The sequence below is a fragment of the Spermophilus citellus genome (genome assembly GCF_964194105.1).
Source record: "Spermophilus citellus genome assembly, chromosome: 7".
Classification (NCBI taxonomy): Eukaryota; Metazoa; Chordata; class Mammalia; order Rodentia; family Sciuridae; genus Spermophilus; species Spermophilus citellus.
Window position 1 is genome coordinate 106009791 of NC_138188.1, and position 12316 is coordinate 106022106.

The 12316-nt window shown below is 36.1% G+C and overlaps 1 protein-coding gene across 5 annotated transcripts in view; it reads right to left on the reverse strand.

Annotated features, from left to right (window-relative positions):
- The window catches only part of GOLGB1 (golgin B1), a 63467-nt gene that overhangs the window by 21851 nt on the left and 29300 nt on the right, over nt 1–12316 (reverse strand). For all 5 annotated transcript variants that reach the window (XM_081301468.1, XM_081301467.1, XM_081301466.1 and 2 more), the window contains 3 exons: nt 10385–10499; nt 7795–7868; nt 1073–6258 (listed from right to left, as the gene is read on the reverse strand). In XM_081301468.1, coding sequence (XP_081157594.1) covers nt 1073–6258; nt 7795–7868; nt 10385–10499 — 5375 coding nt within the window. The remainder of the gene's footprint in view (nt 1–1072; nt 6259–7794; nt 7869–10384; nt 10500–12316) is intronic.

Below are 12316 nucleotides of genomic sequence, written 5' to 3' on the forward strand. Positions count from 1 at the left end.
CTAACCCTCAGCTACTGAGGGAATTCAGATTTACAGACTTTTCAGTGTTGCCTGGGTTCCCTGTGCCTTTGATTTTTTAACCCCTCTTGCAAAGGGCCCCCAAGGGAGATGGGAGTCTGGGGAGCTGCCAGAGGCTTAGCCATTGCTGAGACTGCTTGGGAAGGTGGCTCCCTGCATTGGACTTGGGTCAAGTAGTTGGCATGGCAGGCAGGAGCTACAACCCAGCTGAACATTGTCTTTAATAAACTGTTTTCTTTGAACTCTTAAAAAAAAAAAAAAGAGTTCAAGAAATATTGTACCTAAGGAATAAATACTGCAATGCAACTTGTACTCAACAAATCTACAAATGAATCCATATTCATAAATGACAGTGTTAAACTTTTTAATGAGATATTATCTGTATGCTTGTCTGCTCAATGAAGTAAACATATTACCAACCTAAGGATTCATAGATTTAAATCATAAACTCCAAAATATATTGCTTCTTTTAGTGATATGGTTTTGGACACTGAGAAAAGTAACATTTTCTCCCTGTATTTTTTTTTTCTATTTTGCTCCAGACAAGTTAATGTTTGGTCTTTTTAATGAATAATTTTGGTATAAGAGGTGGAAAACAGAAGGATCCTATTAGAAGTAGAAGAGTACAAATGGTGGGGAACATTGTTATTTCTTGAGCCTGAAAAATGATATCATAAATTTGGAGGTTGAGGAAATTAATTCTAATAGGCATATAAATTGATGTGGACTATGAGGAAGAGAAAAGAAAATAATATGGGAGTCAACTGTGGTACAAATCCAGAGAAGGTTATTTTGGTAGTCAAGAAATCCAGAAATGGAAATAAAAAGAATGAGAAACCCAAGAGACCTCTCATTAGAGAGGAAGAAAAGATGAATGTTTTCATGTTGTAGTAAGAAGTTCCTATAAACATACAAAAGTCAGAAGTGACAGAGAATGTATCTTCAAAGGGAATTTAACAAGTAATTCCATAATCCTAAAGGGAATAGGAATAATCTAGAGACTTTCTTTGCCCTCAATTACCTCAGAAAGAAAATAAAATTATTAAGCATTTACCTGGAAATGTTGATCTTCAATTCCTCCATATGGATGGACATCTGTCTGAGCTGGTCTCTTAGAACACTGCAGTTTTCCTCTTTGAGTCTAATTTCTTCTTCCTTGGTTTGAATGGCATCAACAAACTTCCTCTCCCATTTCTTGGCTTCATCTATCACCCTGTCCCGATCGTCCTGGAGGGAAGACATACTTTTAGTGAAGGCTGCGAGCTGGGCCACAGTACTGTCCAAGTTCTCCTGCAGTTGCTTCAGTTCCTTGTCTTTCTTGTTCAAAGTCATCTGAATCTCTCCAAGAGTCTCTTCCAAGTAAACTTTTTCTCTATGTAAATTATCCAGTTTCTCTTGCATATTCTTCTTCTCTTTCAGGTGTTTCTCTTCGGCCTGCTCCAGTCTTCGCTCAAGATCTTCATCCTTTTGTTTCATTTGGCTTTTCACCGATTCCTTATTTGACTGAAGTTCTTTTTTCAGCTTGAGATTGTCTGCTAGGACTCTTGCTGCTTCACTTTGTGTGTCATCCAGCAGCACTTTGAAGCTAGCTAATTCTGCTTGTGCCTTTTGGCGGTGTTCAACTGCTTGTGCCAAATTTTCTTTGGTTATTTCCAAATCCTTTTGAGATTCAGTCTGAACAAATTCTAGAGCCTTAACAGTTCTCTCCAGAGCACTAATCTTCTCCTGATACCGGATGCAGTCTTTCTGCAGCTGCTTTAGTTCTTGCTGTTTTCCTTTCAACAGCTCCTGAAGTTCCTTTGCATGGCTTTTATTGCTAGGTCCTTTCTGAGCACTTTGTATTTTCTCTAAATATTCCTTTCGTATTTCTGATTCTACCTTCGTTTTCTCCTTGACCAACTGTTGTTTTTCCTCTTCCAATTCACTCACACACCTTTTAAGGTTCTGCATTTCAGATTCCAGTTGCTCATTTTTTATTTGGGCATCCGTAACATCCTGATAGTAATTCCCAATGCTTCCGTTAAGTTCTGCCAATTGATTCATGAGCCTCTCTTCTAAGTCATCTTTCTCTTCTTCTGCTGTCTCTTTTAGTTTGGTAACTCTGGAGAGGTCTTCTTGGATTTTCTGGTTTAACAGGTTTATTTTGGTTACTTCTTCCTGAAGCAGTTTTAGTTCGCTATCCTTTGCTGATATTTGACTCAGTAAGACATTTTTCTCATCTTCCAGAGACTGACTAAGTTCTTTGCCTTTCTGTTTTTCTTCCTCTAATTCAGCAATTCTTTCTTTAAACTGATCAAGTTGCTGTAGGTAGTTATTAATTTCATCATGGGAACTAAAATTCTCACCAATGTCCGGTTTGGCACTGTGCTCTGATAGAACAGCTTCGGCGCCTTCAGGCTCTGTGCTCATACTTGGAGAGTCTTGCCCTTGATCTTCACCTGGTACAGGCTGTGTTGGCCCTTCAATGATATCTTGTTGGTTTTCTGGTTTCTCAGTGGCCTCAAGGCTAGCTTGTTTAGATACATTATCTTCTACCTGATGTTTTAAATCTTGAACCTCTACACTTAAACTGTCTTTCTCAGCCATTAAAGCCTCAAACTCCTTTGAAAGGGTATTATACTCTGTTTTGACCCTTTCTAGTTCCTCCTTCATGTTGGAATTAGAAGCAAGAAGTGCTTCCATGCATTCTTTTGCTGTATCTCCTGCAGGGTGCACTTCTGCTCGAAGCCGGTCATTCTCTTCTTCTAGCTCTATGATTTTCAGTTGTTTAGATTTAGCAAACTTTCTCACTTTTTCCTTCATTCCCTCCATTTCTTGTTCAGCTTCTTGCAACTGCTTTTCTGTCTCTTTCTTGTTGGCTTCTAAGCTTCTCAATTTGCCATACAGTTCTTGCTTTTCGTGCCTCACAGTTTCCACTACATGCTGAATCCTTTCTGCTTCATTACTAACATTCTCATAGGACTGCAGAAGAATCTCATACTCTTTCTGTAATTCTTTGTGTTTCTCTTGCCATTCTGTGCTTTCTGCAATCTTAGAGCACTTCAGAGATTCAATTTCCTTCGCTAAGTTTTCCTTGTCTTCAGTAAGACCCTCTAGAGCTAGTTTCAGACTTTCACAAGAGCCACTGAGATTTTGATTTTCTAGTAAGGATCTATCCATTTCTGTAATGAGTCTGTCTCTTTCTTCCTGAAGAAGAGCTAACTTTCCTAAGAGTGTATCTTTTTCTTTATTTTGAGCAGAAAGTTGGCTTTCCACATCTGCCAAAGACTTGGTGAGGCGTTCGATGGTATCTCTGGCCAAAGACAACTCTTCTTGGAGACTTTTGTTTTCTTTGAGTGCTTCTTTTCGGGAAATAAGTGCAGCTTGCAGTTTCCTTTGTATTAGTTGCTTTGTTTTATTTTCTCCTACAATGTCTTCTGATTTCTGCTTCATTTCACAAATTTCCACCTGTAACTGCTTTAACCTTCCTTCATGCTCTTTGGCTTGCATTTCCAACTGTGTATGCAGAGCCTTAATTAAGTCCTCCTGTTCTATCATTTCTGTCTGTACTTTAGTAAGGTTTTTTTCTTTCTCGCTCAGCTGTCCAGAGAGGTGGCTAACCTCTTCTTCCTTTTGGCTTATGAGATTTTGGAGTTCATCTAGTTTGGGCTGTAATGCTCTCAGGTGTTCTAGGCCAGCAATTTCTAGTTGACTGCTTTCCAATTTCAGCCTCAGGGTTTCTGTGTGGGCTTCAGTTTCATGGGATGCTTCCTTCAGACTCTGGATTTCTAAACCCTGTTTGTTTATTTGTTCTTTTAACTGAAATACTTCTTCTGACTTTTTAGTAAGCTCACTTGTTGTAGAACTTACTTTCAATTTTAACTCTTCTTTCTCAGCTTCTATTTCTTTCAGATAGGCCTTAATTTGGGCAATAGAAGTATGGCCCTGTAGAGTATTTGCATCTCCGTGTTGAGAAAGCAAGTGTGGGCACAAGTCAGACTCTAAAGTAGCTTGAGTGGGATGCTGTTCTGTGGCTTTGAATAAACCTTGAGCAGCATAGTGCAGTTCCTGCTGGTCAGTGCCTGGAAGTTTTCTGTCTATGGACTCCCTTAGTTGAATTTGGAGCTGCCTTAGCTGGTCTTCAATGTCCTCATTTTCCTTGCTTTGCTTATCAAACTGTTCTTGCAAGTGATTATAGTCATCTTTCTGTTGCTTTAGCTCCTCCCTAAGTTGTCTTTCCTTCTCCTGTGCCTTTTTAAGAATTGCCTTACGTGAGGTTAAGGCTTCCTGAAGCTTCTTTTGAAGTTGCTCCTTTTCTTTTTCAAGTTCCAGTATCTTTTCTTCCAGTTCAGGTTTCCAATGTTCTCCACTACCTGCGGCAGGTGGACTGCTCACCACTGTTTCTTTTACAGGTGTGGTACAGCCTCCATCACCTGCATCCTTGGCCCCTGTGGTTAACTTCTGGATAACTGCTTGATTTTCAATAATTTCTGCTTGGAGCAAATCTATTTGGTTTGCTTTATCTTGCAAGTTTTGATTCATCTGTTGGACTACAGCCTGTAATTGTGCTTCTGCTGCCATCTTTTCTTCCAAATCCTTCCTTACATGCTGTAGTTCCATTTCTTTTTCAGAAATTGTCTGTTTCAAATAAATTTCTATTTCTTGGCATTTAGAAGTCACACATTTTTCTGAGTCTTCTTTGTTCTCCTTGTCTTCTTCCATTTCCCTTCTCTCACTCTCATTGAGTGGAATCTCTTTCCTAGATTCATCTCTCACTTTGGCCAATTCCTCTTCTAATGTACTGACTCTTTGTAGAAGTTCCTTTCTGTTAATAAGAGCTGCCTGTAGCTTTCTCTTCCTCTGCTCACTTTCCTTCTTTAGGCGGTCTAATTCATGCTGTAGTTCTTCTTTATTTATTAGCCCTGCTGGGCTTGACTCATCATAATTATGTTTAAGGCCAGAAATAACTTCATTATCTTCTTCAACTTGTTCTTTTTTTGCTTCTTCAGCTCTGGATAATAAATTCAGCTGTTCTTTGAGAGTCTTAATTTCAACTCCAAGAGAAAACTTCTCTTCATTCAGCTGAACCATTTTCTCTGTCATGCTGAAGCTGATTTCTGTCACTTGCTGATCCTTCTCTTCAATGGTTTGCTGGAGGGTTTCCACATCTCTCTTTTTCTCCAGTAAGAGTTGATCCATTTTTGCTATTTCAAGTTCCTTTTGTGACAGAGCCTGTGACAGTTCTTCCATCTTACTGGAGATGCCCCTCACACGTTCTGCCCCCTCAAGCACCTCACTTTCCTTCTTCTGCAGCTGGCTTTGCAAGCTTTTCATCAGTGTACTCTGCTCAGAAAACTGAAGCTGCACATCATCCAGTTCTTTCTGTAAAGCTTCAATTTTCACATCTTTAGATTTGGCTTCTATGTTAAGACTGTGGATCTGTTCGGTGAACAGGTTGTGCTGAGTTGTCTGACTTTCATAGTCAAGTCGTCTTTGTTTTTCTGCTTCTTCAAGGTTGGTTTCCAGTTGTTTCACCTGAGCCCTCAGCTCTGCTAAGACATTAAGCTCCTTTACCTGAGTAAGAAGTTGGTCTCTTTCTTCAGACAAAGCAGTGAGTGCACTGCTGGTGTCTTCAGCATTCTTTTTAAACTCCTCAATCAGTTGGGTTAGGCTGCTGATTTCCTGAGCTTTCTCATCTAAATTTTTCTCATAGATTTCTTCTGCTTTATGAAAGCTTGTCTCTATCTCCAAAATTTGACTTTTTAGCCTTTCTATCTCATCGTGGTGACACTGACCCACATCTGGCACAGCAGAAGGGGATTTATCAGCATCACCCTCCTCTGATGATTTAATTTCTATTCCAGTGTCATTTAAAGATATTTCCTCAGATGTTGTATTTTGAAGTTCAGTGCTCGCCTCTTCTTCTTTTTCAACTACTGGAACACTGCTCTCTTCATCTGGCACTAAGGGAAAATCTTGTGCTGTATTTTCAAGACATACTTGCATTCTAACTGGAGGTATTCCCTCACCCTCCATCTGTTGCACTTCTTTCTGGTCAGGGATCTCATGGTTCCCCTCAGCCCTTTTGCCCTGGAGCTGAGATTTAAGAAATGCAATTTCCTCTTGAGCTTCTTTCATTTCCAACAATAAAACTGATAATTCTTTATGGTTCTGAGAAAATGTGTTCTCTAGAACATCTTGTCCACTTTCCTCGGTAGAAGAGCTGCTCTTCTTGGATATGGTAATATCAACCATGCTGATCTATTAAAAATAAAACAAAACAAAAAAAGAAAGATTAGGAAAGAACAGGCCTTAATCAAATGTTTTAAAATATTTTTTAAAATAGCATAAGTAAAAAGTAATATTTGGTGCATTTTTCAAAGCCTAAAACTTTTTGATCCCAACCACCTTTGCACCATAAAACTTCTAAATTTTTTATAAACCAGTTTGTATCTCCAATTGAATGAATAGGGGAATTCTGTCAATCCCATACTGAGGTTGAGATCTAGTCATAAGACCTAAGGAAACTTGGAATTCACTTTCTAGATATTACTTTTTTGGAAAACTTTTTTCCTTAGATTAAAACTCCTAATTAGTTTATGCATGAACTGCTTAAAAATAAAAAGGGAAACAGAAATAAGTTAAATCTTCATTTCATCCCATATCACAGAGGAAGTTATGGGATTCCTTTTCCTTAATTAGTCACTGAAATAAGGAAAATGCAAATATTAGATAAAATTCCTATTAACTGACAGGTAGATTTTTAAACAAGTATAGATTCAGATAAACTGCCAGAATCAAATCATCAAAAAACAGCTTGGGCATGAAATTATGGACTTATTGAGCAAATAACCAAATTATATAAACATTACTATGTTAGGCTGTTCAATCCATAAATATTATCTCTAAAATTATTTTGTTGAGAAAGAAAAATGAGTGAATCTCAAGACAGATTTAATCAGCATTTTATTAAAAGGACTTCGGTGCAGGGCACACAATAAAATCTCCACCTCTGCCAATAACAACATTTTTCCCTTCAGGAAAAGTATGCCAACTTGATGGGAAAATAAACATAAAAAAATAAAGCACGTAACTGTTGAATAATGCAATGGCCAACAAGCTCTGCAGCCCAACTGGCTGGGTTTACATCTTAGCTCTGTCACTTACTAACAGTAGCTGGCAAACACTAAGTACTCAATGAATATTAGCTATCATCTTGACATCATTCTCAGTTACTGAGTAAGAAAAAGAGATTCAATCTTCTAAATTATTCATCAATTTAAGAAAAGTTATATCATAATTTTTTCATGAACACTATTTTAATAATTTAAAATTTATTTTTTGCTTTCTTCATTACCTATATCAGACTTAAATTTCTAGAGATCAAAACTGAACACAGTTATTTAGCACAGGGGAAAAGTTTCTCTAAATCAACAGAATGATATTAAGCAGTCATATATTTCTTATAATAATTTTCAGGTTATAAAAAGCTCCATTTTCCAAAGGCACCCTGCCAACTGGGGGAAGGATGGGGAACCTAAGAGATTTTATTTAATCTCCACTGAGAAACTTTTCTGAGATTGACAAAGAAAAAGCAATGGCTACTGTAGTTGTATTGCTTTAGGACAAAGAATTCCAAATCTTCTCATGTACATGAGTACATGAGAAATTCTAACCATTGTGAATCTCTGAAATAGACCTCACCACATGTAATTCTCTGTTGACACTACAAAGATTTGAAGCTACCTCCTCTTAACTTAGTTCTTATTCTGGTTATACTAAGAATGTACCACTTACCTCATGGACTTCACTATCTGCCTCCTCAGTTTTATTCTGAGTCTTCAGAAGAGTAATCTGAGAAGACAGTTTTTCTGCAAGTCACAAAATAAAATCTTTAGAAAATATATGGAGTGTTTGAGAAAACAGAGACACAATCACATTTGAGATGCATGAAATGATGAAATAGATTAAGAAGAAAAATAAAATAGTTCTAGGGAGATGAATAACTTGCTTTATTAAAATAAAGAAGAAACAAAAGAATGAGATAAGACAGAGAATAGAGCTAGGTGATGATAATGAGCCTGCATGAAGCATACTAAGTAGTGGAAGGCTTAAAAGAAGGAGGGCACCAAGACATGGGAGATGAAGCAGTTATTTCTATAGCATAATCTGGAGCTCTGAGGCAATACATTTGCCTTAATTTATCCATAATTCTATTGTGTTCAAATATATGTTTTGTATTAATTATAATGTCCTCAGTATTCTTTTTTATATATTCATCAAGACTTTAAATTTTTGCACTAAATGGAAGCTATCCAATCTCCTGAACAATCAAACGAGGAAACAAAGAAATAACATGATGTGAAGAGGTTAAATGGCTAGTTTACAGAGAGCTGGGATCAGAATATAGGTATTAGCAATGTGTACATCTTAACAAAAGTAGTAATACCTTGGAAAATAAAAATATTGTGCACTGATATTAATAACTTATTAATAATAAGCATACTTTTTACACAACATCCAAATGTTTTAACATTTGGGTGCTCATCCTTTGACTCCGCTTATTCTCCAATCTTCTCTTGTACTGCCCCTTTTTTGTTCACTATACTTCAAAAACACTAGCCTTCTTTCTGTCTGCAAAATGTCAAGTTCATTCACACCTCAGGACATTTGCACAGCTTTTTCTTTTCTGCTCAAAATGTTCTTTGCTTAGCCTCTTTGCATGGCTGACCCCTTTAATCATTCAGGTTTCAAGTCCCCAGAAAGGCTGACCCTGACCTCTCTAATTCTGCCTTGTCCCAGGGATGCTTGCAGTGTCCGGTTTCATTTTTTTATTCTAATACTTATTACTCTCTGAAATGGTCTCAAACACATTTCCAACCTGTCTCCTCCTTTAGTATGTTCACAGCTATATCCTTAGCAACTAGAATAGTTCCTGCCACACAGGAAAGGTACCACAGACATTGGCTATATGAAAGAAGGCAAGAATATTTATGAAGCAAATGAACCTACAGTATATTCAGACACTTTACAAGATTATTTAAGTGGGGGGTACAATGATAGAATTGGCAGTACAAAAGTGAATTGAATATAACATGACACATAAAGCAAAGATAACCTATGAGAGCAGACACAAAAGCCACTACCCAAAGCCTTAAGGCTAATGATCCCTTCAGGAAAGAGAATGGAACTCACACCATACCTCCAAACCATGTGGAAGCCACATGAGCAGGGTAGGGACTGTTAGCAAAACTGTAAAATAAGCATCATGATTAAGGTCTCAAAGAAGTACTTTGAGTGGGTTAAATAAGTGAGCTGAACATGTGGCTTTCTTTGCTTATGGTGGGAATAGGTTAATCAGGGAGCATAATCTTCAGTTTAGGGCTAAGTGGAAAATACAAAATGGCTATATTGAATATATTGACTCTAGAGTTTAATAAGTTTTACAAACTTTACTTGGTATTCATTCTTACTCCTAAAACATAAAGCTTAGTAGTCAGTTAATCTAGGATAAATTAGATCAGCAAAGCATTAATATTTATATGCTACTAATCCCATAAGGTCCTTGTGAAGCAGTCAAGTGGAAGAAGATATGTCTTCATTCTTACTAACTGTTCACATAAAGTTTAATATAATAAAGTGCTAACAAGTCAGTACAACCCAACAAAACTATTCAGCAGCCACTGTTTGCCAGATACTCTACTAGTTCTGGGTAAAGAAAAGATTTTGTAAAAATTTAAGAATTGCCTCTTCCCTTAAAGAGCTCATAATTTATACTTTGAAGAGCTTATAATGTAATAAAAAAGACATGCATATAAATAGATAATTCTAATACAACATTAAAAGTATGCAAAGATGTTACGGAAGCATAAAAATACATTTAACCCAGGAAAAGGGCTAAATTGCTGAAAAACAATGCTCTGGGTGAGACTGAAGTTAACCAGATAAAGAAAGGGGTCAGATTCTAAGCAAAGTATGGCAGGAGCAAAAATCAGAATGGAGTATACCTTTAAACTTTTACTTATAATGATTTTTGTTAACTTATTCCACAAATTTATTACTAAGAATGTCCTTCCTTTCCTCATTTTCCCTATTTAAAAATTCATTCATATACCCTAGAAGATATCCTGACTATTTCCAAATGAATTTAAATTATATAGAAATTCTACAGTATTTATGGCTCATAGTGCAAAATGTTTTGTGCAATCACTGGTTCTATGCTCTAATTATCAGTGTGTATTAATTTTATCTTTGAAAACTATCAGCTGTGCTAAAATCTTTACTATCATAGAATCAGAAAATCTACATATTACACATGTATAGTAGTAAGAATAGAGGCACATGAGAGATAAGAAGACAGAATTATGGTTTTTTATTTAATACATACCATTCTCAGCTTTCAGCTCCTCCAGCTCTATAGAACTAAGGAGCAAGGCTCCCTTTTCATTCTCTAGCTCTACCACTCTCTTCTGCAAAGAGGCAATAGTCTCCTCAGTGACTGCCTAAATTGTGGAAAGACAACAAGTTAATGATTCTCCAATAAAAAACACTTACACTAATGCCCAGCTAACCTCCAGCATTTTTGTCTTCTAAAAATTCTCCAACCATGGCAATATTTTAAAAATAGCATCTACTTCTCTGCCTAGGTAATCTTTGAAAGAATGTTTCTCTACCTGAAGATAGAGAAATAAAATATTTCACACCAACTTTCAGTTCATTGGTTTTCTGAATGTAAGACTGAAGCCTGAATTACAAAGATAGAAATCTCAAGTTTATTGCGTAGAAAGAACATTTTTAGGTTTGTGAGTAACAGTGTAAGAGTAGATTAACGTCACCAAGCAACAAGTCCTCTCTCCTAGAGAAGAACGAACATTAAGAAGGAAACCTCAAAAAGGAAACAGAGGGAAAAGGAACATATGCTTCTTAAGAAAGGAAGAAGAACCTTCATTCCTTTTTGGTTTTGTTTTGTTTTTCATACACAATAAAATTCTCCTGTGCTTAATTTATGAATCCAGAATGTTAGGTTTTCCTAATGACAAGCAAATAACTAATTATGCTACATCTTTAGCTTTATATCTCTCTAAGGGGGTTATTCTATGCATTTTTTCACAGAATTGTGAAATTTTTAAGCCATAAGAGTTTTTATGGCATACCTGACTCCAAACATTCATTTGATGACTAAAAAATAGCAAGAAATGAGCTTAGAGTTTTTTTAATGGCTTTAACACAGAAGTTCCCAGTTTGTGTTATATAAGGCATGTAAAACTCTAATAGAATAGCCATGGGTATTTATGGCTTGAAGAATAAGAAGAAATACTTTGTTGCAGACACAACTGCTAGAATATATTTTTGGCACATCAGGGAAATTGGACAGAAGAAAAAGACTATTTGCAAGAAGGAGCTCTAAATTCTATGTACAAATTTAGTTCAAATTTCTGACTGAACAATGAACAGTGTATTTTCAGAACTGACTCAAAGCAGTCAGTAAAGGCAAAAAAAACTAAACTGAGTTTTTAGTGGCTTTTTATCACAGGTCAGAGCTTGTAATTTGAGTCCAGGTTGCTGAATGATAAAAAAATAATCAAAAATCTTCAGAATTTTATAAATAGCAGAATAGACTCTTAAGAACAAAACTGCAAAACATATCCAGGATTCTATATAAAATCACTCATCAAAAAACCAACAACAACAAAGGAAAATGTGACTCATTCTCAAGAAAAAACAATCAACAGAGACTAAACACAAAATAATGTAGACTTTGTAGTTATCAAATAAGGATTTTAAAGAAGCTACACTTAGGGCATAAATTAATATATTCATATTGGGGCTGGGGTTGTGGCTCAGTGGTAGAGTGCTTGCCTAGCATGTATGAGGCACTGGGTTCGATTCTCAGCACCACATACAAATAAATAAAATAAAGGTCAAACAAGTAAAAAATATTTTTTAAAAATTAATATGCTCATATTGAATGAAAAGATTTGAAATCTTTATTTTGGACAAAGAAACAATACAAACAATTTGAAATTCTAGAACTACAACAACAAACCAAACCAGAATACCTGAAATGAAAAATTCAATGGATAGATTTAATGGTAGAAGAAAGATGGCAGAAGAAATCTTGGTAAACCTGAAGACAGATCAACAGAAATTATCAAATCTAATATTAAAAAAAAATGAACACAACCTTAGAGACATGTGGGACAATATTAACAGATTCAACATAACTGTAAATAGAATGCCAGAAGAGAAGGAGGAAAATATGATCAGGAAAAAAAAAAAAAACATTTCAAGAAATCACTAAAATTTTCCCAAACACAAG